Genomic DNA, 24058 nt, shown 5'->3' with positions numbered 1-24058 from the left:
CTAGAATATACTGAAATATTATCAAGAGGTGTTTTTCACTTGTAAACTCACATCTATTAAAATGCTACCATAGGAACAGGTAATTTAGAGTCCTGATCAATTCCCAAAGCTCCATGAAGTAATAAATAATGCTTCTTACTAAAGTATCCACCGCAGTCCAGGGTTGGAGTTTCAGTGAGGAGAGGCAGTCCCTTCACCCTGCCCAACAGATGGGACACTGAGGCAGTCACATTTTGGACCAACCCAAAATCCTGAAGAACAGCAAACTGACCTTCCATCCCCCAGTTTCCAGTCACCCACAACCAGACAGCATCCCTCCTCTCTTGGCACAATGTCAAGACACTTGTGATGGCTAATTTACTGGGTGGGTGCTGGCTCAGTCCTCAGCAGGTGTCTTGGCAGTAATTTCAGTGGAAAATGTTACCTACAGATGTGTTTTCCCTTAACAAGAACAGGAGAACACACAAAGCACAAGATGGGCTGAAGCCATGCAATGCCATGGTGTTTTGGCTTGCAAAGAAGGATGTAAAACCAGCTGGGGCAATCATCTTTATCTTTCCCACAGCCCATCCTCCCTCCAGGTGATATCTCCTGTTAATGGGCCATTGAGTCCCAGTGCATGACTGATAAAATTACATTCTGGACTCTGACTCTGTCAGGGTTGAAATTGTTCTTCGTAATACTGTATTTCTATTTTAATTTTCCTAGTAAAGAACTGTTATTCCTATTCCCGTATCTTTGCCTGAGAGCGCCTTCATTTCAAAATTAAAATAATTTGGAGGGTGGGGATTTATATTTTCCATTTCAAGAGAGGCTCCTGCCTTTCTTAGCAGACACCTGTCCTTCAAACCAAGACACATGGCTATTTAAAAATTCTGTCACATGTTGGTCACTGCTCCTGTCACACCAGTAGCCTGTCAGTGAGGCAGAGTGCACTTCTTTGTCTACACAATGTAAAACTCACATTCAGAATGCACAGTGATGGCAGGACAGACATTAAATGAAAATAAAAAGTCAAGAAGCATAGGAACATCTATGCTGGGCAAACATGTTTTCTGATGAGACCCAAAGGACTGCCCAGAATTTTTGTTGGGCCTGAGCTGCTTCTTTTGTGTTTCTAAATCCTGCATCAAAATTTATGCCTGGGCAAGATGGGTTCTATAATATTTTCCCAAATTCTTGGCTTCATACTTGTTTTGGTTTTTTTTCCTATCAAGTATGATGTTGAAAACAGCTTGCAGAAGTCAACACCAGGATGAAATGAAAAAGCCTTCCCAGTTGTTTTTTTTGTCATGGAAATACTAAAGTTTGTTTGGTGTAGGATAAAGTGTTTGGGTTTTTCATCATTTCAGCGTGGAGAGTATTAGATAAAGAAAGGGATCAAGAATAAACTTCAAGTTTACTTACATCCAGATGTCCTTGGCAGATACACAAGACCTTAACTGATGCCACTGTTGGTTATGGAGTTTAGACTGGTTTACACAGCACAGAAATGCTCTGGGCTCCAGTGAAGAGGGAATATTTTGGAAGAGAAATTCACCTGCTCTCTAAATATTGTACTAAGTGGAATCACCTTTCTTTGCGATTTACAGCCCTTAGCACCCATTATTGCTCAGTAGGTAAATGTGCATTTATAAAGTTACAAAATTATTTACAAAATTATAGTAACAACTTATTCCTTGGGTACGTGGAAAATTCATGAAGTCAGACTTCTTAAAAAGAGAATTATTTTTTAACAAATTAAAAAAAAAAAAAATCAAATGCCTGAAACACCTCTTAATGATAACTTTAATTATTTTGAAGATATAATTTGACCACCTAACTACTTAAGGTCATTTCTCATCCATCATGACCTTCATAACAGAACAACTCTGAGATTTATCTTTTCATTACTACCTCTGCACCCCTTAATGAACCTGAAATGAATTAGGACAAATTAATAGACAAATAGAACCAGTTTTGGAAAAATATTTTTTGACACACACACATATATATACATACATGAATATGATACAATATTCATAAGAACATGGTTTTAAGGTGATTTTAAAAACATGAAATATTGTATTATTTGGGGGCATTTCAGCTGTTTTTAAAATCTGGACATTATGCAATGCAGTTATTCCCAGGAGAGATACTGCAATATTCACCAGCTTTGCCTTTATGACTTAAACAAAACAATTCTCCCACTCAACCCAGTGTTGTATTTTCTACCTGCCTCTCATTTTTATCTTACACTTCTCATCCTTCAAAGAGAGTCTGAAAAAGAAATGATCACTGCTTAAGACAATATCCTCGTTTCTATATATAGGGTTTGCATGCACTTCTATTGAGCTCTACCCTTAATATTATGACATTCAAATATTACTCATATTTCTAGACTGAGTGCTAGAGTTTCTCTCCAATACAAATAATATGTCAAGAAATGACTGCCAAGTTCCCTTTTATCCTTTTAAAGTTACTGTTCTACTGATACTAATAAATGTCACACGTGGTTTTCCAGCTGAAGGTGGTCAGCACACATGTACCAAGATGGAATTTTACGTTGTTTCATTTGCAACTTTTCTAAAATTGAAGACAGACAGTGGTCAGAACACCAACATTTTATGTACACAGTAAACAGCACTTTCACCTACACATTTAACATATCTTCAAAGAAAATTGGGGCATTGAGTAGAAAAAGTTAATTACTACTTTGTTCTCAGTAAAAATGGCATGGATATATCTGGATGAGGTTATGACCTTAAACACAAATACTTTCTTCTTTGAAATCAGTATTGAAAAACTATATTGTAATTGTAGCCATACAAAATGTTTATTATATTACAAATTATTTGTACACTATATTTTCACTTTATCATTGCTTTGTGCTCAGACAGTATAAATATTACAGCATGATTTTTCTTTCTCAGGAATGTCCTAACTGTCTTGATATAATCATACTTTATACTTAAAAAAAAATACAGAAACATATTACAAACAGGATAAAAAGGCATCATGAATGAAGAATGTAAGATGGTTTTCTCAATAAAGTGCACCACAATGGTTTCAGAGTGATGGTTCAGGAAATAGTCAATAGACTGCACATCATCCATAATAATACCAAACAAAATTAATTTTGAAACTCTAAACAGGTCTTCCTCAGAAGTATGAAGAGTACTTTGTTTAACTTTACTGAAATGTTTTTTTTTTTCTTTCTTGAAGGCTATTTAAATGCTTTTGTTTGGGGGTTTTCCACTTTTTACAGACATCCAAACCCTGGACATCTCTGTATTTTCCAAAATTTTTAGTTTCCAGTATGGCAAGATACAAGATTCATCATGTTAAGATATATGAGACTTTACCCTCACACATTTTTCAGTAGAGCTATTAAATTGCTAAAATTTAAGAATGGGAACAGACCTACAGACAGAGTTAAGTGTCCAAAAGATGCTATTTAAAACTGGAATGCCCTGTTTCCTGTGACTTTTTTGGCAATATATTGTTACATTACCCTTCCTCCATGGCTTCAACAAGCCCATCCATGGGATCGTGGCTGCTTCCATCATTTCAGCCCCAGGATAACTCTGCAAAACTGGAGTATAAACTATGAAAATTTATTATACAGCACATTTCACCCTCATTGCTTAGAAGGGCCCAATTACTTGCAAAATTTCACTGGACTGTGTAGAAGAATCATTCCAAAATGAGATTAAAAAGCTGATGCAAAACTCAGCCTTGCTCTCAGTGAGTGGAATTCCCACTGAAGCCAACCAGAACCAGTCTTTCTGTGGCACACTGAGTTTGAGTATTTTTTTCAGTTGTTATTCTAAAGTGTGATGCTCTTAGCCAGCTATTAATTCGACCCAATTTGGCTGTGTTGTATTACATTAGTTATATCAGTATTATCTGGCTGACAGGTAAGTGAGACAGCAGTCAGCCTTTACTAGAATTGCATTTACATGAAAAGTTGAGTTTCTTTGGTTGTTTAGTATCCGAGTCACCCAATTGTATATTTGTGTTCTCCAGACACAGCACTTTTATATTGATCAGTAAAATCACCAGGGTTTTTTTCTTTCTTTCTTTTTTTTCTTTTTCCGCTTAGTTTATGGAAATTTTCTTTCTATAGCAGACTAGTCACTTATATAAATATACAGCACATATATACATAGAAATTACAAAAATACATTTTATTTATATCTGATTTTAAATAATAAAAACGAAATTTCACATTTATTGAAAGATTAACTAGCATTCCAAATGCTTCTGCAATATTCAAGGTACTGGAGCAGAAGTTGTCTGTATATTCTAGGATAATTATGCATCACAGTCTCAGTCAGGATTTATAATGTAATTATTGGGGGGGAAAATAGCTCTGCTTTAAAAGTTTGTGCTTCATCTATTTCTTCTTCTATCCCCTATTCTAGTCTTCTCTCTCCTCTCAATTTACTGGTGGTCAAAAAGCTAAACCAAGTTCCCTTTCCCACATCAGTTAAGACCAAAGAAACTCAGAGAAATGAAATGATCAGACAAAATAGTAATTGAGGATAACTAAATAACCCACTGAAATGAAGGACATTACCTTGAACTCCAGTTGACATCAAACACGCCCAACACAACAAATTCTGCAACAACTTCAGTTCCTGAAGCTAACTGCTGAAGGAACTGAAAACAATTGTTCATGATCTCCAACTAGTTTGTACAACTGCAAAATATTAACTACTGTCCCATCCAAGTGGTTTGATTTCCTTTTGGGATTGGATTCCTACCACAACGCAGTGTAACAATCAGTGACCTTTATCTTGCACAATACAAAGTCAACATCATTTCTGGCAATGCTGTCTTTTTCACAGAACATTAGCATTTTTGTTAATCCGTGTAACTGTTAGCTTATTTACATTTTAACATAGTAATTAGGTCCTCTACATTCAGAACTTCCTGGGTGTGCATTCACCGTGCCAGCGTAATCAAAACCCACTGCAGCTTCAGGTAGCACTTTCTGGCATCACTTTAGTAAATAGCATTGTTCAAGAAAGAGAAAAAAAGCACTGTGTTGAACAGGCATTTCCTTGTCCAAGCAGGTGGATTTATTTTTCCAGGTTGGAAGGATTTAAAGGTCTCAGGTTTACCAGCTTCACATGCATTCAGAGTGAAAAGCCCGATTATAGAGGGAACACAAAAAACCTTTTTTCATTTTTCTTGGAAGCTTTTAGCACCAATATCCTTTGCTGGCTCTTCATGCATTGTATTCTCTCAGGCTGAAAAAAAAAATCTCCTCCATAACTCATCAGTGGCACTGAGGGACAACGTAGCCACCAATTATCAAAATGCCATTCACCTTCTTCACAGCCCTCCCTTTTTTCACCTCCTTGTCCTGTTAATAGGATGAAGAGACACGGAGCTATTTACAGGGCTTCTATTTGTATTACCTAATCATCTTGAGTTCTTTTGGTGTGAATACAGCCTCTGGGATGAAAGGGCTGGAATGGCTGCATTGCTGAAATCAGCACCACTTACACAACGTCCCACAGCAAACAATTAACATGGCCACTGCCACGCCAGCCGTGGCCTTCAGCAAAACCTGCTCTGCAGGTTTTTTCTTCTTGAATCGAAGTTTAGGCATGCAGGAGTTATTTTCTACCTCTGGGCCTGCAAATGAAACTTCTTGTGGCACAGACACGTTCAGCAGCATCTTTAGTGAAGATGGGTCATAATACGAGAGCAAAGTGACAAAGGATTGCATATGGTTGATCTCATCAGTATGAAACAGTTTCCTGGCAGCTTTTCCTTAGCTGGGAAGCGGAATTTCACATCTTCAGAGTCCCGGTGCTCTGCTGGAAGTCATTGCATGGTGTTGACTTTTCAGACAGATTAAAATGCCATCGCTTTGGCACAATTCACAGGAATTTTGTAGCTGAAAATCAAAGGAGTTGCTTCCTCGACTACCCCAGGCGGGCAAGACACAAACACTGCACACAGAAGTCGAGTTAGACCTGGAACTCAAACATATCTGTTTGCTTCTTGGCCAGCTTGGCCACCTCCTCTCGTATGGCCTTGACGAGGGCGGCGGTGGAGATGTTGGTGAGCGGCGCGTCGGCGGGGTCGGTGTCGGCCAGGCTGTGCTGGGAGGCGGCGGCGGAGGCCAGGGGAGGCTGCTCCAGGCTGGGGTGCAGGCTGCCCTGCTGGCTGTACTGCCGGGGCAGGCGGCTCGGGGAGCTGTGCTGGTACCGGGGCCGCGGGTACGCCTCGATGTAGCCGGGCAGCGGCACCTGCGGGGATCGGAACCGCTCGGAATTACACGGAACGACCGACCCGGAGCGACCACGCACCCGCCCAGATGGGACTGAGGGGCACAGATGGGGGGATGCACACCTCAGCATTGCCAGCTTCTACTTACAAATCCTGGCACGTGCCATTAATGCACGTGTCGATGTCTGTCTTAGGTTGCAATACAGGATGTGGCCAGAAGTGTGTATCTATCATCATCTATTGAAACTCTTATCTCTGTGGGAGATATCCTCTGCTAATGGGCCATCTTTAAACAGCTGGGGCAATCATCTTGATCTTCCCACAGCTCATCCTCCCTCCAGGAGATATCTTCTGTTAATGGGTCATTAAATCCCACTGCATGACTGATAAAATTACATCATCTCACTGGGAGATGCTCCAGCCAGAGGAGGAGCCAAGCCTTTCCTACCTAGATAAAAAATGAGATTTGGAACATCAGGGCAGTCTTTTTCACTGGATTCCAGAGGAAAGCCAGACCTTTCCACATCATCTCTGGACTTTCAGAGGAAACTGCACCTTCTCCAGTAGCACTGCTCCAGCTGATCCACATCTGCCACTGCAGGAGGATGCAGCACCATGGAATGGGACTGTGCCACCACCCTGACTGACTGACTGTGCCAGCTTGGATTCTGACTCTGGCACTGTTTGGGATTGTTCTTTGTAATAAAGTATTTCTATTTTAATTTTCCTAGTAAAGAACTGTTATTCCTAATTCTCATATCTTTTCCTGAGAGCCCTTTAATTTCAAAATCATAATAATTGGGGGGGGGGGGGGAGGAAATTGTTACATTCTCCATTTCAAAGAGAGGCTCCTGCCTCTCTCAGCAGACACCTGTCTTTCAAACCAAGACAATGTCCCAGCTGTGGCAGCAAAAACATCTGCTTGTCCTCATTTATCATCACCTCCAAATGCCAGATGTGAGCTCAAGCAGAAGAATTGATCTTTTTTTCTAGTGTAAAATGAAAAGCCCTACATTTGAGGAATTGTTTCAAACATGATAAACTCCTACCAAAGAATAAGGATTTTCTGAAAATGTGCTCTCTGCTTAGTAAACCCTTCAGTTTTAAACAGATGATTTTTAGTATAATTTTTGATTATTTTAGTACATCAAATAGCCCAGAACAGAAAAGCAGTGTTTTCTGATTTGCAGCCACTGTCTGATCCAAATCAGCCAGTGTCTGGTCTCAGTGCTCCTGACAGCAACTCACTAGATCCAGACAACAGGGATAAGCACAGGTGCACTAGCTTGGAAACTCAAGACTCAAAGGATGCTCGACTGCTAAAAAGTGACAGAATTTCTGGCCATATTTAACAGGATTACATGAGGGATTCATCATTTTTTGTAACTTCACAGATTTCAACCTCATGTTACACCAGCTAAAACTAAAACAATTATATAGGCCCTTTAGTCATGGTGAGAGATTAAATTACTTTCCAAATCCATGAACCAAGATACCAGCCTTTCTGGAGACTATAATGCACCAAATAAAAAATAGCATTTATGACTTCCAAATGTCTATAAAACAAGAATCGACAGACCTTAATTTTGAAGAAGCTTTTATGCCTGAAGCCTGACCATTAGGATTTCCACATCCTCTACACAGCCTGGAGTACCATCAAATGCTGAAGAGAATGTCAAGCATGTTCACTGTGGTGTGATGAGACAAATGTAGGAAGCAGGTATGATATGAAAGTGATCATTAGATGCAGGCCCCTCTGTTTAGTTTAAACAGGCTGCTCAAAAGGTGATTTTACTAGAACAACACATGAACAGGCCACTAGAGGCCACCAAGTTACTGGTTTCACTCAGCAGCGTCCAGCAGTTTGGAAAATAAGGGTTTTGTGGATACAGCTGCCTTGTCCCACAAAACTTAGTGTTTCAATACCTGCCATTTGTCTCAGAGAATAATACATTACAGTAATGGAGCTTATGAAATAATTCCTTGTTGTCAAATCTCCTCTTTCCTCTACTGCCTTGTTTACAGTCTAGGCTAGAAGAAATGTGTGAAAAATAAACAATCTTACAGACATTAAGACTCTGTTTTCAATAACTGTAGGAAAATCTTGGAAGTGTGATCAGGCTATAACCTAGAGGCTCAGAAACCAAGACACATCCAGAATTTTAAGCCCTGAGTATTACTGAGAAAACCTGAGTGCTACTTTAGATCTTTATGCTATTCACTTTTATTCAGGATTTCTCACTGTGCTGTGTTGCTAATGATATTGCTAGCTCCTCTAGCAATAAATAAAGACAGTTCCTTGACAGATTTGCAAATTCATTCTAGAAACTGCAGTAGTTTCTACATTTTTACCTCTTCTGCAAAGGCACTGGAGGGCTGAAAATCTGAGTAACAAGGAGTTGTTAAAGCTCTGCCATGGGTAAGTGAAGTTAAAAGGGACATTTGTTTCCTTTGAATCCTATATTGCCATGGTTGTTTTTCAGATTTTTACATTCCTCTCCATTCCTCTTTTTGAAGACAAGGAAACCCACAACAGGGTTATACTTTTCTCCTTCCAGAAGAAGGAGCTGGGGGCTGGAGACTTGGATTTGCAGTTTTGGCTCATTTATTTCAGTCTCCAATTTTGGCAAGTGATACCTGACTCTCTTTCCACAGGACTGCAGTCAAGAGTAGGGACACAAAAGAGAGAATGAATGGAAGACAATTCAATTTCCTTATTTGTTTCGTGGCTTTTTTCCTTCTTATAGAAAAAGTTTAAAATCATTACAAAGATACAATGGACTCCTGGATTTAGAAGGGTTAAAAATGCACAAAAAAACAAATAAATAAAGAAAAAACAAACACCAAAACAACAACAATAAAGGAAAATAAAGCTTTTCATGCTTTAAAAGGCAGCTCTGAGAAGAAAATTTATACCAGAGCATCACAAGACTTCAGGTGCCAGGGGCACATCAGCAAGTGTGCTCAGCTTACAAATGAACAGGACTTTTTCTGACAGTTTAGCCTTCAAATTCAGACTTGAATTTGAATTCAAAGTCATACTGAATTCTTCTTCTCACAGGCATTGGGAGCAGCAATAAAGAGTGAACAACAAAAAGCTGCCCCCAGGAACATTTATATGACTGTGTTGTCTCTTGCTTAGCTGCTCAAAGCCAACTTAGATTTCTACTGCAATTCATTAAAATGTTCTGTTGATGATTTGCACAAGGAAATTGAATCTATCTCCCAGGTTTTTTAGCCAGAGTGGTTCTGCAGAAATGCCAGATGTGAGCTCAAGCAGAATAATTGATCTTTTCTTCCCTAGTGTAAAAATAAAAAGCTCTACATTTAAGGAATTGTTTCAAACGTGATAAACTACTGCCATTCATTTTAGGATGTTTCAACTTCAATTCTTTGAAATGTAGGTTTACTTTGGGCTAAAAATTACATCTGTTCCAGTCTGGGATTGTGCAATTAATTATTTAATTCATGATGTGTCACTCCAGCCTTGGGGAGGATTTGAAACACTGCACAGCAGATTTGGGAGCCAGGCTGTCTGGAGAGAAGCCTCCAGGAGGGTAAGATGCTTCCCCAACTTTCAAACAGCTGCTTTGAGAGGCAGCATCCCCTTCTCCTGACACATGTCTAGCCAAAAATTTGATCTTTCTTGGGAAAGAAAGACATCTAACCCACCAGCTTTAAACAGGTGAATGATTCCACCCTCTAAAGACCTAGCTTACAGTTCATGCTATGAACATCTGAAGTCTCTATGCCATCTCTCATGGCAGAGATTATTCCCACTCAAGGAAAAAATTTTAAAATTATCCTTTTCAGCTTCCTTGTAGAGCAGTGAGGGATTGCTGACAACCCCTCCTGTGCAAAACACGGGAACACAGATGGTTAGAAAAGCAAGCTTACAGAGTCTGCCCACTGCCCTGGCAACTCGTTCTCTCCAGCATAGGGCATCCAGGCTTGGTTCCTGTAGGCAGTGGGAGGAGTTGGGATAAAATAGCCAGTGAAGCCAGGTCTGTTTGCTGGAATGGCAAACACTGCTGGGACTGTATTTCCTGCCAAATAAAAAGAGAGTAGGCATCATTAATAGCTGAGATTTTCAGTTGTAAACCAGAAGATAGCGCTTAGGAAATATTTTGTTTGGTGAGGTTTCTTGTTTGGGGCTTTGGGTTGTTGTTTCTTTTTTCTGTCCCACCATCTGACTAGAGCATCTTCATGATGCTGGGAAATACTGGAGGAGGAAAGATTTGCAGTTGTCCTCATAACCATGTACAGCCTTCAGGTAAAGGGTCCCTAGGACTTGATCCTTGTCAAAACTTTGACTCATTAGAGAAAAAGCTTTTTTCCCCTTAAATTTTCTTCCTTCTATTCAATTTTCAGTTGTTGCTACCATGGGTTTCAGTGTAATGCACCTTGTTCTTCACAGTTTACCCACTCTTTCTTAATATCTCTTGGCAAAAAACCTACAGAAACAAGTGACTGGTATGTTTAACAGTCTGCACTCTCAACAATTCAATCATAAAACCTCAGTGCTTCTGCCAAAAATACCAAGGTTCTACCTGCTCAGTTCCTTTCATAAGAATAGTCTATGACTGCCATAAATTACAACTTAACTAAATATTTGTCTAGCTACAACTAGCTACAACGTAAATAAATATTTGCCAATTCCAAACCTGGGTTATCACCTCTTAATTAACATGTATGCATAGGAATATCCATGAATCCTCCTGGATTAAAATCCCACTATCACACTCCAGTTTTTGTGGAGGGAGCCAGCCATGCTGGCATAGATTTCAGTCAAATCTCTGGATATGGCCACACCTGCTTTCAGGGAAGGTTTATTTCTGGCTCACTGAGATGCAGAGAACAATTTGGTACAGAGATTATCCACAGGCTATAACTGGACTATCTGGAAGACCAGCATCCTAATGTGCATATTTGCCTTGAGATTTGCTATCATAACTCCATGCATTTGCCAGTTAAAAATAGAATACAAACAACTTAAGTCAAACAGTTAAGTCTTCCTTCCTCTAGAGCCTATTTACAAAGACAGAATCCAGCTGTGAATCAGCATCACACTGAAAGCACAGGGAAAGCTGCATATCATCAATATCAGTTATTAGGATTTCATTTTTATTATTTTTATTATATTAGTTATTAGTTATTAATTTTAGTTTGTTCAGTTATACTACATGGACGTGTCTTTTACTTTCCAGGTTCACAGAATAGAGCAAAAATAACATGAAAGCAGAAGGGCAGTAAACTCTTTAAAAACACAACAAAGTACAACTCTGAGGAATGGAAGCACAGTAACATTACACAGCTGGGCAGATTCCCTGTACTAGAATCAATGCAGAGAAAATAAAATTTCTTCCCCTTCCAACTGCACATGATTTGAATAATGCTACTAATTGCTCTCAGTAGCTATGATATGCTGACAAAATCACAAAGACATGGGCTTTCTCCTGAAATTCATCTGGAGTATAATTGAATTACCATCAATTACTGGCTGCTTCAAATATCCCTCCTCCAGAATCTCATTTACAGCCCTGGCATATTTTTTGCTCCTGAACAATCCTCAGGAGGGTTCTGCTGCCTACTCTGGCAGATGCTGGGCACATGCACAGAGATAGAAAGACTCCAGTCTCCATAAACCCAGATATTTACAGTTTCTCAATGATCTCCCACACAGTCCCAGGCCAGAATTGCTATGGGTGCAATCAGGGCATGAGAAGAGGAGTAAAATCTGGTTTGCAGCACACTCCAGAGAAAAAACAAACCACCTATGTCCCAATTCCTCCATGGTTTGGAAGAGGGTGGGCTAAGAGAAGAGGTGTGGTCAGCCTGGTTCTTCCAGGTCATAAACAGCACAGGGGTTGTTTTTTCATTTTAAACGAGTTAGCAAGGCTGAAAATGAACATTCTTCATAATTGTACAGAGAAGAAAGTGCTGCTCCTGTACATGGCACATGGCTTCTACACCAAAGCACTCCTAATCTAATCACAGCAAAAGGAGGTACTACTCAAAATGAATATTCAACTGGCTGTAATACCTTAGCCTAAATTATCATTGCAACATCTTTATCTTAAAGCTGATGCAGGGCTGCATGACAGTGACATTAGTCATTAACATTCCAAATCAGCACCTGCTGCAATGTCTCTTCATGTGTTGAGGCTGTAAAAACTTATTTTCATATCAGAATGCTAGAAACCTTGTATTACAATTGCACATTTCTCACAGTTGTCCTTGTCTCTGCTTGCCTGTATTACAGCCTTTTGTAGCACCTATTATATATGAAAGTTTCCTTCAGCTACTCCCAGAATTATTCTGGCAAGCTCCACAAGGTACAGGAAGGTAATTTTGTCTCTTCTGAACTGCAGTCACCTTCAGCAGCACACAGCAATAAAATTTCCCCATCACTGGATCCAATAAGAAAATGTACCCCACGGATCCCATTGCTGCACTCATAAAGGAGAGTTCTAGCTAGTGTGGCATGTTTTATGGTTTGAAATGTTTTGAAATGGGAGGCTGAGCATCTGCTCCTTCCAGGTTCTGCAGCATTTGCAGAAGGTATGACAATAACTGAGAGTAGAATGGATCCTTCAAACCCATTGTATTTAATTAATTGACAGAACATTTGCTTGGCCACACTATTGCTCAGTCACAGTTGATGATCTCAAAGATAATGCAGATAACTCTCTATTACTTTTGAGAAGATAATTTTTTTTTTTCTGGCAGATTAACAGAGTAATGTATAACAAACCTACTAATTTCAAAGCTTTGAACTAATGGAAAATTCTTTTGAATATTGTAAGCTCTTTCCCATAACTCTTCATGAAAACATATTCTGCCAATAAGAAACCATTTCAAATATTGTTCCAGCTAAATGCTACCCATGTAACATCAAAACAGTACATCAGCTTCATCTCATGATTAAATAAATTAATTTGTAAATACAACTCATATCAAGAGGATCATTAATTGATTAGGCTTTTAAAACTGGGAGTTTTAGACCCAAAACAAGTTCTGGGCAGAAACTATACTCTCCAGAAGAGGAGGGGTGAAGAGCTAACAGATTTCCTTTGACTGTGCCATAGCATCACTGCCTCTGTTTTGAAGGGAAGGGGACAATTTGCCCTCCTCAGCAGCCCACTGTTGTGACAAGAGCAGGGGTAAAGTTTCTCAAGAGGAATTAGGGAATCTTCAAGAAGTTTTCAAGCACTTGGATCGATATTCTTGACTGACAAAATATTGGAAGGATCCAACTCCTTTCTCCCCCATTAATTTCCTGTCTCTCCTACTTTGCTTGGTTGGTACAAGGTGCAACACAAAGGAGTCACACAGAAGTCCCAAAACTGCAACTTATTTTGCCACCAGCACCATCTACACCCTCCCTAAAAAATTCTACTGCATTTTGTAGTACTGGTGAACTGAGATTGACTGAGTTTTATCAATTCAGAGTTTAATTAGTGTGCCTGCAGAATGCCATGCTTGAACACAGAACATCTGGGACATTAGTGCTGGATCCTTCCTTCAGAAAAAGGCCAATTCCTGGTGCTACTGCAGGATGAGTATTTTAGGATGCAGCTGGTGCTGCACTTTCAAAGGCACAGGCCATCCTCTGGAGGGCTCTGTAGCATAAAAAACCTCACCTAATACAGTTTTTCTCCAAATAATCATCTGTTGGAACACTGATACCTGGGAGTTTTGAGCTTTCTGTGCTTTCTGGCACTGACTCCCAGCAGAACACTGTTTTGGACCTGAGACCTTGGAGAAGCTTCCAAATTTGAGTGATGGAATTAAAATCACGGGTGTGTGGATAAATAGAAGTGTGTGAGTTCACATGGTGAAGGGTTTGAAATTTGAGGTTTTTAAAATATAGTAATAAGTATGGGACAAGATGAAGGATTTTGGGCGTTGTCTCTTTCTGTCTTCTTCCTTCTCCTTCATGGTTTCAGGCAGTAGTTTCTGGTTGGAGAGTTAGTTCTGCACTGTGGGTACAGGAGTTTGGTTATTGGGTCAAAAGTATAAATAATATAGCTGTTAATTCTCTGTTGGACTGTGTAGCTTTTAAAGACCTTGTAACTAGTTAGGTTCAGCTCCATTGTACTTGTTTTTAGCTGGCAGCTGGAAGTGTTGCAGAACTCTGTACTTTAAATATGATTTAATAACAACCAAGTCTGAACATGAGAAATTCATCTCCTTCGTGTTTTTAATCCTGACTCTTCGTGAAGACCAAAAAAAAAAAATTATGTGGTACAACTAACCCACTTACAATCATCCTTATTTGCTGTATCCCATACATTAATTTCTATCCAAAACAACTAATGAGGCTCTCAAATCTCCAAGTTCAATCTGCATTATTTCTTCACCTGAGTGAAAAGCTGATTGATCAAGTGGACCAACAGACATGGGAGCTCTTGATCCTGCTGCAAAAGGAGCCTGGTCATGGTGCTGGGCCTGATCTGCTCCACTGGACTCAGGTATTCTCACTTTGCTGCCAATATCTGATGTAGACCTGCTCGTTAGGGAAGAGAGAAAATAGAAATGTTTGTCATTTTGACCTACAGATGAGGTTTGTAGCCACATACACAGCTCTGAGCCACAGCAGGGCAAGACAGTGAGGAACAATCAGTCCAACTTTGCTCTGGCATGACAGGAGTCTGGAGAACAGCTGGACAGCAGGGGAAGTCTGGAGAATTTTGCAATTCTGGTTGCTATTGTACCAGAGTGTGTTATTACCATTGTACAGGGGCTTTGCTTGCTGCTTCGAATTCCTGTGAAATGCAACAGATTTACCATAATTCACCAAAGATTCACCATAATTAACCAGCACAATCCACAAACAGCCCCAACAGTGTACATGACATGGTATCATACATGCAGTAGGAGATTACTGTGGTAAATACCATTAAATGCACTTGGGAAATGCTAATATCTTTAGAAATTTTGCAGCAATATCCCTTCCAACACAGGAAAGCAGGAGAATGATGCTGTGAATTATCTGCCTCAATCCAGTACATCATTATCTGAGCTGGGGCAAAGGATGCTTTAAAAGAAACAGGAGCCTGCATTTCCTAATTTTATTGACACAGGCTAGCTAACAGGAAATTCATTGTTATTTTGTTTTGTGTTTAAATGAAATAAAACCAGCATGTTTCTAATTTCATTGATGTGTTTTTTTAAGTGCCTTGTAAGTGCCCCCTCAGGGTTTGCCCTGGTTCTTCTTACAACAGTGGGTTTTAGAGATCATGCCTAAAATAAAATAAGAGATAAATACCTCCTGAGAGAGGCAACAGCCACAGGACCTGTTCTGGGAGGGACAGGAGGGGGAGGAGAACCCATTACCATCTCAGGAAGCTGAGAAAATCTATAAGCCTGTAAAAGAGAAAAATAAATATTTTTCTGAAACAACAGTAGATCTCAGTAAAATTGGAAAAAAACAAAACAAAATCAGAAATTGAATCCTTTCTCTGTGTGCCAGACAACAGGAAGTTAGTTTTTTGTGGCTTCAGCAGTAATTGCATTTATTAGAGAATTTACAGTGCTTTGGTGACTTTTTGAATGTAGAAGAAAACCTGAAAATGAGCCCAGAGACAAGATGAAGTCTAATTAAAATAAAATGTATTAAACACTGTCTCTGTGACATTTGTAATCTGCTGGCAAAGCAGATCTGCTGTGATTATGTGAGACTCAACAGCTGCTTTGGATCATGGGGAAAAGACCTGAATATTTTCACTTTCTGCAGGAAAAAAAGTATTTCAAAGATTCAGAAAGAATCCTCAGAGCAGTGTGTACCATGGTGAAGCCTTCAGTCAGCAATCCATATTTCAACCTTTCAGCCTTCAAGAGATGAAAAGGAAATTTCCCACAAAACCCCCAAATTCTGTAATTTTCCAACACATCCACAAAGGCCTCAAACAGTCCTGAAAAGTCAGATTGATCCAACCCACAAAATCACAAAATTAAGCAGCTTGCCTGCAGTAATTCTGAATTTCATCACCAATACATGTGAAGGAGGAGTAATTATGTGCACCCAAGAAATGACATGCTGGACAAAATTTTCCTCCTAAATGCTTTGCACTGCTATAGATTATTATAGAGGCCACCATTTTTCCAAATAAACTTAGAGGAATATCTCACTAGATGCTTCACTGAATTTTTCTTCAACACATCATTATTGAGGGTTTTTGTTTTCCTATTGGTTTTTTGGTTTATTGTTAGGTTGTGGGGGTTTTTTTCAGCTGTGGTTTTCATGATGATGCTTCAGAGCAATGCACAGGAATAAAAATTAAATCAGAGGAATAACAAATAACAAATTTTGGAAAGGCTGACCACTATCAAGACGAGGGCATTTTGGAAAAAAAAAAAACAAAAAAACCCAAACAACAACAAAAAATCCAAACCAAACCAAAACAACAACAACAACAAAAAAAAACCAACAACAAAGACAACAAAAAAAACCAAGTGGAGTCCAGTGATGGAACTTTGGCCCCCTAAACAAGAAGCATCTGGATTAGCCAGAGAATCTCCCCCACAAACAGCAGTGAAAGTTAAAAACACATTAAAACACATAGGATGAGTCACACTCCATCTCCTGCCCAGAGGAAGAGCCTACAGGATTTACATGATTATTTCAGACTTTCCACCCACATTTAAGTTAGAATTTTTGCAATATAAATCCCACACTATATATCAGAAAACACTGTCTTTCAGTAATCATCTTTTAGAATTACATTTAGACCATATTTCAAATACCTTTGTTCACAAATACCTGCAAAACTAGGTCAAAAAAAAGGAAAGGTAAATTATCAAACTGATTTTTGATGTGTCTCCAAGGGAAAAGCAGTACAGACACAGCATATTTCTCTGTCCTCTCACTGCTATCCCTTTTAAAACAGGTTAGAAACCCTCAAAGGCATGTTTCTTAAAATAATTTTTTCTTTCATGCCACCTACAAAGTCTCCTAATATTTACTTTCACCACTCTACCATGATATTTAAAGAATTTCTACATTTGAGTGGGAGGGAAAAAAAAAAATCTAAAAAGACTCTTCTACGTTTACTTAGCCAGGGGTTAAAAACACTGATTTTTAATGAAAGAACAGTAAGGAAAAAAACAAATACCATTTGCATCAAAGAAAATTCCAATTATACTTCTCCTGATTGTGCTGGGAATGAAAAAAAAAAAAAAAAGTGAAATGGTCTGCAATGCCTCATCTGCATCTCAAACACTGGCAGTGTCCTCACAGGCTGACTGAGCACTCCCTCCTGGCTCTTTCATCCCATATCTTGCTCTCAGTGGCAAGCAAAAAATCCTTTTTGTGCTGAAATCTTTTTCCCCCATTTTTAAGGAACAGCACTGAGATGATGTTTTGGAGTGGAAAGCCACTCCAGATCCTGTTCAGCAGGGTAGGCAGAGACCCAGAGGCAGCTCTGGGTTTGCTCTGGTGTGTTGTGCTCTGGAATATGGGCATCAAAGGAGGTATTTGGTATTTTAAGGGATCACATTTCACAAATATGCTGAGACTTGCACTGGAAATTTCGGGGGAAATAAGTAAAATAGAAAATCTAAGCCTTCATTTTGCTGCTTACACAATTACACAATTTTGAGTGAGTGGCAATATTTTGCTAATGGCTGGGCAGAGAGAATCCTGTCAGAGTGAAAAATCCTGTAAAAAGATCTGCTACACCATGCTGAGGAACATCCAGAGGGGACCTGAGCTGCCACACACCAACATTGCTCTGGGAGGGAACCCAGTGAAATTTCTAGAGTTTCTCCAATGGGTTTTCCTGCAGGCAACATTTAAATGGGAAAAAAAAAAAAGTGTTCAGAAGCTAAATGAAATCCAAGTTTTACCACAGAGGCATGTTAAAGGTTTTTTATAAACCCTTAGGCTCTGGGCCAACTGGAATGATTGTAGAATTAAAGTCACTTCACCATTGTGAAACGAGTCAGGGAGGAAAACAGCAGTCAAAAAAAACCAACTCAGCTGATTTCAAAAATTTGCCTGGTTTTACACTTCAAAATGTATTTATCCTTTTAAAATGATCTGTTGGGTTTTAGGGAAAAAAAAAATCAACCAAAGAAAAACTAACTAAACAAAAGCCCAAAAAGAGCAAAAGAAAAAAATCTTATGGAAAACATTCTGCATGGGTTCCAAACTCTATTTTTTGAAAAATGAGAACATGTATAATACAAAGGCTGTGACCATCACTGGCAGAAGTTGAGATGCAGGACAGACTGCACAGGTAGCAGGGTGCAGACCCCTTCCAGACAGAAATGCCAGTGAAGGAGTCTGCTGCAGCTAAAACACTGACAATTCAAAAAGCAAACCAATAAATTATTCTAACAAGTAGGAAGTTCATTTTAGCAGCCATGGGGCCAAGGACAATAAATCCTCTGGAGGATAAAGCCCAGCCACCAGCAGACACCTGCACCATTGTGTCCTACATCCCATGACAGCCCAAGGACCTGTCAGGATCTAGAAAATAAAAATCACAGAAGGTTTGGAAGGGAGCATAGAGATTATCTAGGCTCTTTGCAACAATCCCAGGTCTGCACACAATAACTATAGTCAAACAGAAATTTTGCAGTCAGTTTTAAAGCTACATTTCCCTGGTTGTAATATTAAAATATTTTTACCACCTTCCACTTACAGGTTGGTATTGGATGAAAGTATTCTGTGTTGCCTTCTAATTACAGAAATATCCATCTCCTTACATCTCACCAGAGGAATTAAAAGGTCAGTGTCCTTGTTAACTCATTGAATAACTAAACTTAATGATTATTAAATTGCAATTCAGGAATAATGCAAGTTTTTTAATTTGGCTTTGCATTTACAGCTGTCCTCTTTTATTCTAAGCAGCTGTTAATGAAAAGTGGCTGGATTTTGATAAAATACTCCCATTTTACCTCTGCTAAATAAAGGGGAGCCCTGAGGATGGGAATGCTGTCCCAGTCACTCAGGCTGTCAGTGCTGGCCATCAGTGCCTGTTTTGGGTCTCACCCTGGGACCCAGAGCTCTGATACTCTCACTCCTCTTTCCAGAGCACTGAAGAGGAGAGATGGAAACTGGTCCAGCCTTGTGATGGAGAGAGTTTTCCTCTCTGGTCCCAGCTCTCACTTGACTCAGCTGAGCAAATTTCCAAAGTTGCAATGTGATCAAGCAAGGCACTAAGCTCATGGTCAGGCTGGTGTCACACATTCAACTCTTTAACTCCATCCTCCAGTCACAGCTGGGTGCCAAGGGCTCAGCCAAGTGTCACTCATCATGGGTTTGGAAGCTCAAAAACCATGGGAGCCCAGTGTGGAGGAATTGTCTTTTCACAGGTCACCCAACAGGCAGGTTTGGCATTCCCTCACAACAGCTACAGATAATTTCAGTATTATAAAAAACCCAACCAAACCAATCAAAAACACACAGAAAGCCTCAAAAGGGAGAAGAAAATGGAAAAGGGAAAAAAAAAGACACATGCACACTCTGGAGAGATACACAAATGTTTGATGGTGGGACTAGCCAAGAAGTCAAATACAAAAAATTAAAGATCCACAATTTGGAGGACATCTGAAGAGACACAGAGCTAGAATGGCTCTGGACCTCTCTGCTCTTGTTCCATCTAAGCAGATAAAATGCTATGAATCTTCAAAGATGAAATTTTCATTCTCAAAATGCTCAGTGTTTTGAATTGCAGCAGCATTGCTGACATTGACTTTTAATTGCCATTAAGAATTTAATTTTAAGAAAGGGCAAAAAATAAATAATTCTTGGCTTACAGAGGTAACAATCATCTCAGGGACATCCCCAAAGTTGGGAATATTTTCAATTCCAACCCTCCATCCCCATGAGAACAAACCAGCAAATGGGATGGTTGAAGCACAGTGCACATTCATGAAATTGATATGCATAAAACTATGAATTACCAGCCTATATCCAACCCCCAGCAGTCTGTGCCTATCCTAATCTGTGGCAATCAACTATCTTCAGGGAATTTAACTCTGTCTTCAGAATGCCAGAAAGATAAGCAAGAGGTGCCAAAAATGCTGATGATTTAGGAGAGTAATAAGTCTTAGAAATACAACAGTGAATAATTCACCATAAAATGAGTGGCTATTATATTTTTTTAAAAAAACCTCTCCCCATAAAATATTTTTAATTTCATTTTAGAGAGATTCTTTGAAGTTTTGAGGTAATTTGACTCCCCATTAGCTGTCTCTTAAGCTTTTAATTGAATTCTAAGCATAAAATATGATTATATGGCGTACCAATTTCATCAGACCAATTTCAAAGTGCCAGAAATAACCTTTAGCATGATTTAAATAGCATCAACCTGAACCTTTGCAAGCAGTGCCACTGGCTTTCAGCTATGTTCAGAATAGTTCAGAAGCAGCATCCCTTAACGTATTTTTTACTGTCATGGAAGGAAGTCATGGTAATGGTTATGTTGAACTGAGAACATTTTTCTGCATCATCTTCTTATTCTAGCCACTGTTAGGGACTCAATTTGAAATGTATTCTTTAAAAAAAAAAAAAATCTGACCAAAAAAGGCCTTAAAATGAATAATTTATCACAGTGGTATTGTTAGATGGACTATTTCTTATCTGAAAGTAATCACCTCTGGTTAAGATTTCTATCTGACATTAAAAATATATATATGATTGAGTTTCATATTACCATGTATGGGAATTCAGGGGCAGTTTCACACATGAGGGTGTGCACAGTGCTAGCGCCACTGCTGTCTAGGCACCTACAAAATTCCTACAAAATTAGCAATTTCCACCCTTGGGTTTAAGTTCCTAATCCACATATTACTTCTGTGAGGTGAGGATGCCTTAGCTGCTGCTTGAGGCTAGAAATTGAAGGATAAAGGGAGTTATAAGTTTAATTCTTAGTACAGCTCAGACAATGACAACCTTGCTGCTGAGATAGACACTGAGTCTTTCATGGTGTGTGTGGCTTGCTCATCCAAGTGCTAAGTCAAGGCTGGTGTCTAGGCAATGTTATAAATACATATTATGGTATTGGCTTTTCACAAATGTTAGGGTGGATACTGTATTTGTGGTGATGAAATGGTTTTCAAGATATGTTTTTCTTTAGGAGTGACATAAGCTGATAAAGTGTCTTTATAGTAAGTGAACTGCCTGCTTCTTGGGTAACACCCAGTGAAGACACATGCTACTGATACACAGCTACCAGCACTGACCATCTGCAAAAATTAGACCACAGCTCAAATTAAGACTGATAACAAAAAAAATAAATTAAAACCACAACCAAGAAACACACATGCTCTGAGAAGGTGGACTCAAGGAGTAATGTAAAGCGGTTCTTGGAATATGGCAAATAATCTGTAGAAAAGTTTAAAAATGTCTGATGGGTCTATGAACATGCAACAGGCTGATGAATTTAAGGTGTCAAGCACCCAGCCATTATAACCTTTTGCTTTATTGTTTGCCTCTTATTGTCTTTTACTAAACTTTTTAAATTTTACCAGGAAAGCGAACTTTGTTTTCACAGCAAGCACAGATGTATAACCATATATAACCTACACATGCGTATTCCCCGCAAGCATCTAACCGTGATAAACACATCAACAAAACTATTTAATAAAAAAAGAAAAGAGGCTGGTAACAGAATCACCTTCCAGCAGCACTTACAGGCCGTGGCAGGCTGTACTGGTACACCTCTGGCCGGTAGGTGGGCACCCACTGCACGCCCGCCCGCGGCCGGCTCATGGTGCCCGGCGCGCTGGTCACCACCTCCGAGTAGGGCAGGTGAGGGGCCGAGCCGTAGGCGTCCTGCTGCCTGGGCTGGCCCCCGTGGCCAGCACTGGCCAGGCTGAAGGCCTCCTCCAGCAGCATGTGCATCTGCTGGCGCACCTCGTCGATGGAGGGCTGCGAGCTCAGCGTGGAGGTCTCCGAGTGGCCCTTGGCGCCGTGGCGGGCGCGGCCGTACCCGCGCGGCTCGGCCACGCGGTCCACGTTGGTTTCTTCTATGAGCTCGGGCTCCGTCTGGGAAGGGAAATACAGGTCAAATGTGGGAGATATTGAGGGTATGGTGGTGGTTGGGTGGTTGCTGGACAGGTTTAGGGGTTTTTTGGGTTTTGTTCTTTAGGTTTGTAGTTTGTTATAAGGGTGCGGGTGTAAGAGAGAGTGTAGAGCATGGAGAGTAAGAGCAAGAGAGCAATTTTCCATTTGCAATACAATATAATATTCTTTTATGATGAACATTCTAATTCCCATTAACCAATTTAATACAATGTACTGATTTTCTAATATTTGCACATCTGTCTTATCTTTCTTTCCTGCCTGGCTTGGGACAGGATGTCTGTTGGTTCTTTGGTGTTTGTGGCATTTGGCATCATCTAAACAAAGGAAGAGGCCTTGAACCTTCACATGAGTGTTTTCACCCTCTATATCAAAATATGCTAACATCTCTATTTCATCTATCATCTCAGAACTACTTGCTAGGCACTCGTAAGATTTTTTCTATTTCCTTCCCAACAGTCAAAGGCTTTACAAGACACTAAGTTAGGGGTTTTAGATTAAAAGACATGTAATATGTGTTGCAAAATAATTCATGTTGGTTTGTAATTAATGTGAAATAAATCATGTTTGCGTAAGTAAAGAAAATAATAAGGAAACTTTAGAACGTAAGCTGCAGAGGGATCACTTTTTTGATCATACTTTATTAATCTTGATATTTTTGTTATTTATAACAGATATATTCCTTAGAATTAATTAAAGCAGATATATATAGGCATTGCTGTGAATAATTAGGAGTTAGTTGTTGGTTAAAAGAAACTGGACTTGAGATAGTTATAGACCAATTGCTTATCATGTCTGTGTTTGCTCAGCTGGGTTTTGCAATGAGAAAAGGAAAAACTGATAAATAGATCTAGAGAAACACAAACAATCTTAAATCTTTTATATCTTGAAACTAGTTCAAAAGTCCTGAAGGGAATAAACTGGAGATCTCCCAGAGATCATTTGTGTTGTCACCTTTGAGGTTTAAAGATCAGGGTGAGGAAGACTCACCTTACTTTCTCTTTTCATGAGCCCTCCCTATAAAAAAGACCACAGACCCAATTGAGAAAACAAACCATTCATGCTAAATAGCCATTCAAGCTAATTACCATAGGAAGTGGAGAATGGGAGGTGCTTGTGTTATGAATATGCAATCATTCAAAATTTCTGTAAATAAATAGACTTTGGAATCACTTGTGATTTCGCAGTTTTAGGGGATTATCCCATGCAGCTGCTGGGAGCTGGATTAAACATTCACTTTCTAACTCTAAACTGTTAGAGAGCTTTTTGTCTGTCACAGTTGGATATCAGTATTAGATAAATACTCATATTTTAGTACATCAACAGCATTTGTGCTGCTTCAGCATTCTAGAACTAAATTTTAGGAGTTTTTCTGACAATGTCACCCCAAATCCTGCCCCTTGGAGAGAACACCCTGGGCCAGCTCAGGGGTTTTACCCAGAGCCCAAAGAGGAGCTGCAGGTTTGTGCAAAGTTAAACTGGGAACAGGGAATGATGCACATTCTCCAAAGAGAAGACAGTGTTTGGCTTGAAGGGTCACTCCTCAGTGATTCCTGCTGTACAAACAGAAATCACCTTCCTGATTTTTTTGGCTGTAACTCCGAAACTCAGAAAACTCATAAAAAACCCCATCACATTGCAAGAAGTGGAAAGTGGAATACCACACTTCACCTGTACTTTTTAAAATAAGTTTTACAGCCCAGAGTTTTTTAAATATATGTGTTAAACCATCAACTGATTCTTTATAATTCTTTAATTTTTAAAAATTCTTTAAAATGCATTGACTATGCCAGG

At 39.4% G+C, this 24058-nt stretch overlaps 1 protein-coding gene across 1 annotated transcript in view; it reads right to left on the bottom strand.

Moving 5' to 3' along the window:
- Window positions 1-2798: 2798 nt before the first annotated feature.
- KIAA1549L (KIAA1549 like) overlaps window positions 2799-24058 on the bottom strand; it is a 112521-nt gene continuing 91261 nt past the window's right edge. The window contains exons 17-21 of the mRNA XM_079310131.1: window positions 21875-22228; window positions 15500-15597; window positions 14592-14737; window positions 10126-10274; window positions 2799-6248 (exon numbers count right to left, since the gene is read on the bottom strand). Of these exons, the coding sequence (XP_079166257.1) occupies window positions 5967-6248; window positions 10126-10274; window positions 14592-14737; window positions 15500-15597; window positions 21875-22228 (1029 nt within the window). The 3' untranslated portion in view covers window positions 2799-5966. The remainder of the gene's footprint in view (window positions 6249-10125; window positions 10275-14591; window positions 14738-15499; window positions 15598-21874; window positions 22229-24058) is intronic.

The sequence above is a fragment of the Erithacus rubecula genome (genome assembly GCF_903797595.1).
Source record: "Erithacus rubecula genome assembly, chromosome: 6".
NCBI lineage: Eukaryota > Metazoa > Chordata > Aves > Passeriformes > Muscicapidae > Erithacus > Erithacus rubecula.
The sequence above is the reverse complement of the archived record's forward strand: the minus strand, read 5'-3'. Positions and strand labels throughout refer to the sequence as shown.